This window comes from Olea europaea, chromosome 19 (assembly GCF_002742605.1).
Source record: "Olea europaea var. sylvestris chromosome 19, O_europaea_v1, whole genome shotgun sequence".
Lineage (NCBI taxonomy): Eukaryota > Viridiplantae > Streptophyta > Magnoliopsida > Lamiales > Oleaceae > Olea > Olea europaea.
The window spans coordinates 6473892-6479299 of NC_036255.1; the positions used below are offsets into that span (position 1 = coordinate 6473892).

At 32.4% G+C, this 5408-nt stretch overlaps 1 protein-coding gene across 1 annotated transcript; it reads left to right on the plus strand.

Moving 5' to 3' along the window:
• Positions 1-294: 294 nt before the first annotated feature.
• On the plus strand, positions 295-1736 carry LOC111368269. Its single transcript, XM_022989510.1, has 3 exons — positions 295-516; positions 831-896; positions 1560-1736. The coding sequence occupies exons 1-3, from the start codon at positions 295-297 to the stop codon at positions 1734-1736; spliced, it is 465 nt and encodes a 154-aa protein (XP_022845278.1).
• Positions 1737-5408: the final 3672 nt, after the last annotated feature.

A 5408-nucleotide genomic window follows, 5' to 3' on the forward strand; every position in this document is an offset into this window, starting at 1 on the left:
AAAAATTAAACAATATCTAATTTTTGAAGTTTTAAATTTTATGTCGTAGTTTTGAAATGAATCATACTTATGGTCTGATATGAAATTTTCGCTCTTAGAAATCCAAACCAAGCAAGACAAACTAAAAATAGAGAAAAGCCCAAAAAGGCTTTGGGTCCCTGCCATCCAAAAAACCTAGCTACTTCAATTCGCAAGGCATTATCATTGATTTAGGGTTTTTTATTCGTTTCTTGCAGTCCTAGAGAAGCGTGGAAGCGGGACTCCCAAAGGCAAACGAGAGAGTGAAACGCAGATATGCCTGCTGGACTTGGACTGAAGTCGAGGACTCGGGATCTTTTCTCGAGGTCTTCAGGAAGAAGGGCCCGACTCCTCTCTCCATCTAATTGTGGAGACTATGTCGATGTCAAGGTGACCGGGTCAATTCACAAGGGCATGCCCCACAAGTTCTACCATGGCCACACCAGCCGCGTCTGGAACTTCACAAACCATGCCACAGATGTTGAAGTCAACAAACAGGTCTAAATACTTTATAATACGTATTTGCATCTACATTTTGTGCAATATTGTTTGGTAATCACTGTTCGTTTAATAAAGTTTATATTAGTGCACGTAGAACTCGTTTTGCTTTAATAAGCATTTTTTGTTTTTCCTTTTGGTAGACTTGCATTTATTCTGTATATACGTGTGGTTATTTGGGTGAAGTGGATATCATAGTGAATTAATTTTGGAAATGACTGGTTGAGATTTGAGCATATATAAGTTTGAGTTTGTTAAATGAACAAATTTGTGGTTTTGCTGGTTATTGACTCAATTCATGCTTACTCTTGTAGTTTCAAAGGTTAAACTCTAACCTTAAGGGTCCCCTACCACCTCTGCCCTGGAGCATCGTGAGGGAGGTAAATCGCAGGTTATGCCTCCAAGGGTACAGGGTGGAAGGCTGTTTGTACACTTGCACTTACCCAAGAGCCAAATCTATATTTCAAGATTCGAACCCTTGATGTAGCAGCCTCAAGTAAAGTTGGATTTCTCATGCTTACTCTTGTAGTTTCGCTTTGAGGGGTGGGGGTTTGTGGCTATGTCATGATCTTAATCTAGTGTTCACTCCTGTTTTCTTGATTCTTACACACTATACCCGCATGTTATGTGAATTTGTATGGTTCCATTTACATTCCGATTTTGTGTTTCTGATTTTAAGTGATTGCTAGTTTCCATCGGTTTGGACATATTAGTGTGATTAGAGAAGCTTGTGTTAATATCTACATACGCCTCTACTTAAAAGTTTTTACTTATGATTGAAGTTAAATTTACTTGTTTGCTTCATGTAATAATCGCACTTGGAGAAAGGGAAGTAATTGATTTATTTTTCTAATTTCATGATTTTGCTTTTGGCAAATAAATTTTAATAATTATTTGAAATAGTAGTGCTCAATAGTTGTGATTTGGCGCACAAATGTGATCTTGGAAAAAGTGAAAAGGCGATAAAAGTTAACTTCAAGCCGTATAAGTTTGGTATGCTGAGATCTTTTGTTATCTTAATATTAATATTCGCTTTCTGTCAGTATCATCTTATGTGCTACGAAATCAACAAAAAGAACATTGAAAGTCCTTGGAGAAAAGTACAAAACGAAGATGCTGGCATAAAGCTAGACAGATTATCTGAAGAGATACAAGAAATGAACTTGTTTGCTTTGTATCTAAATGTAACAGTGTTGGAAATCCTAGAGAATGGTGTGTAGACACTGGGTGCTACTCACCCTATTAGTAGAGACAAAGCGATGTTCTCTAATTATAAAGAAATCGATGAAGAACAATTATTTATTGAAATTTCGCAAGTTCAAAGTTTGAAGAATAATGAAAAGTGACTTTGAGGATAACTTCCGGCAAAGAGCTCATCCTTGACAATATGCTAGATGTGCTTGCAATTTGCAAGAGTCTCGTATCTGGGTCTGCTTAGTATAAATGATTTTAAGTTGGTCCTTCTATTTGAAAATTTTGTACTCGTTAAGAATAATTCCTATGTGGGGAAGGATTACCTTTGTGATGGAATATACAAAATGAATGTCCTTACTATTGTACTAAAATAAAACAATAAAAATTTTAGTTATACTTATATGTTTGAGACTTCTTGTTTGTGGTCTAATCAATTAAGACATGCAAACATTAAATTTTTGCATAAATTAATGAACTTAAGTTTATTGCCTTCTTTAGAATTTGATCCTAATTATAAATGCAAAATTTGTGTTGAGGCAAAGTTAGTCAAAACTCTGTTTCATTCTGTTACAAGGGATCATTAATAAAACAACAGCACCTTTTTCTCCTTAGCCTGACGGTGTTGCTAAATATGAAAATCAAACATTTAAGGAGAAAATGAATGCTATGTTGATAAGTTTAGGCTTGCCTAGAACTTGTGCGAGGAAGCTATCCTTTCAGTAAATGTTTATTCTTAATAAGATACCACAAAAGAAAAAGGATAAAACTCTTTATAAATAATGGAAAGACCATAAACCTTCCTATAAACACTTGAAAGTGTGGGTGTATTTGGCTGAGATTGAAGTACCAAAGCCTAAACACATTAAAATTGGGCCTAGAAGAATTGATTGCATATTTATTGAATATATTAATAATAGTAGTGCATATCGATTCCTTATTCACAAGTCAGACATTTTGGACAAACATGAAGGCACTATCATTGAATGTAAAAATGCAGCATTTTTCAAAAATGTCTTTCCCTATAAAAAAGAAAATAAATTTAAATAAATGAACTAGTGTAAAACCTAAGTGAAGAAAAAAAACCTAGGTGCAATAAATGTCCCGAAAATCTGCATCTTTTGGTCTAGATTTTCTAACGTATATGGTAGAAAATGATCTTGAGACATTTAATGAGGCAATGTCTACTCCAGAAGCACTGTATTGAAAAGAAGCTATCAATAGTGAGATGGAATCGATTATGCAAAGTCACGCTTGGTAGTTAATTGATCTCCTAACTAGAAATAAGCATTTAGATTGTAAATGGAATTTTAAGAAAAAATCAAAACTTGATGTGTCCATTAACAAATATAAGATTAGGTTGGTTGCTAAAGTATATAAACAAGAGGAAGGCCTTGATTTCTTTGATACATAAAAAAATCACTTTTGTTAGAGTTCTAATTGCAATTGCTACATTATATAATATTAAGATCCATCAAATGGACTTTAAAGCGACATTTTTGAATGGTGAGTTAGAAGAAGAAATATATATGGTACAACTCGAAGGGCTTATTTCCCCAAGATAGGAGAATAAGGTATGTAAACTCGTAAGTCCTTGTATGGATTTAAAAAAAAAAAAACATTAAAGCAATGACACTAGAAATTTGACAAAACAATGTAGTCAAATGATTTTAAAATTAATGGGTGTGATAAATGTGTAAATATAAAAACCAAACCTAAAGCCTATGTAATTGTATGTACATATATTGTCGACATATTAATTATAGGCAGATCATTATATTATCATTAATACTAAGAAATGTTGAAAAAACATTTTGTCACGAAGAATATGGGTGTTGCGGATATCATATTAGGGATTAAAACCTCGAGAAATATCTAATGGACTTGTTCTATCCCAATCTCTTTTCGTTGAGACTATACTTAACAGTATATGATGAAAGTCCAATAAAAACCTCAATTGAGTCAAGTCTACACTTACTTAAGAACAAAGGTGAGTCAATATCACATGTTATAGATAGTTTAATGTATATTACAAACTAGATTAGTCCAATTACAACATATGCTATAAATAAAATGAGTAGATTTACTAGTAATTTGAGCATCGATTATTGAAAGGCATTAATTAGGGTTCTTAAATAAGTTATACCTTAAATTTTGGAAGGTTATTGTAATGCGAATTGGATATCAGACAAGAAGAATTCTAAGTCTACTATTGATTGTGTTTTTATATTATTAGTGCAACCATTGTCTTAGAAGTCCTAAAAACAAACATGTATAACTTGATTAACAATGAAATCAGAGTTTATAGCTTTAGGTAAAGTTGGAGAAAAGCAGAATGGCTTCGTTATTTTTTTGAGGACATTCGATGTTTACCTAAACATGTGTCTGCAATTTGCATGCATTGTGATAGTTAGTTGGTTATCGGAAGAGTGCAAAGTAGTATGTATAATTGTAAGTCTAGATATGTACATTGTAGACACTATACTATTAAGCAGTTGATTGATCTCAAGAGATATTAATTCCATTGATTATATGAAATCAAAAGAGAATCTCATGAATATGCTTACAAAGGATTTGGAAAAAAAATCAAGTTTACTGTCTATAAAAATAAATGGACGTAAAACCTACTGTGTAAGAGTTTTTATAATAGTAACCCAATCTTGTTGACGGAGATTCTAATATCTTGATTCAATGGGACAACTAAGTTATGAAGATTCTATGAAGCACATACGAGTTATCTTGTACCTATTCCTATCATATGAAAAGTATTTCTATAGAATGTATGAGGTTAAGTTTCATTTTTAATGATTTGCAAACATGGATAAATCAAGTGGAGTCTAACAAAATACTCTTAACACAAGATCATCTTGAAATGAGGCACTTCTAAGAGAATTTCTGAGACTGGAATTCTCTAAAGTACTTATGAAACCCAAGAGTTGTTCAAGATTAAAATGGACACAACCATGAGAACCAAAAGTGTTAGGAAAGATATCATGTGAGTACTGTTGTCTTGGTTTACACTAATGATTGTATTGTATATGACATCATGCGATTATATTGTATATGACATCATCTTTATTGATTTGCCAAGTAAATTTGATAGTATTTCACTAAAGAATGTTCAATGTTAGAAGTTACCTCTCCTAATGGAATTGTTTTCGACAGCATTATCATTTGTATTTTTTGGTAATTTCCATTCGCTTGAGAGATCGTTGGAAATCGGTTTATAATTAGTTTGATTTTTAAATCATTTTTGACCAAATATTCGGATAGATTTCATTAATCAATTCATGTGGATGAATAGTCAAACGCATTCTACTCCATGAGTAGATGATCGGGGTATATTTGAATTCATAAAACCATTTTTGAATGAATAAAAAAACAATGCTTAAAGTAAGGATGTTGAAATGAAGAAATTAAATAAAAAAGGAACGATGTTTAAACTTTGTACTACATAGGAAAAAGGGCACTATGACTTGTTTATTAATCTCATCCTTGAGACATGGACTTGGGTCCCAAAGGTTATATATATATATATATATAGAATTCCAATCAGCACTCAAGTAGAATTGAGGTGCTGGATGAGGGCCTGTTGAAGGCTCAAGTGGTTTTCTATGTAAAGACATGGCTACACAAAAATTTCTACACAAATATTATATTCATTCCTTTTCAAAGATTTCTACACAAAAATTTCTTTTCAT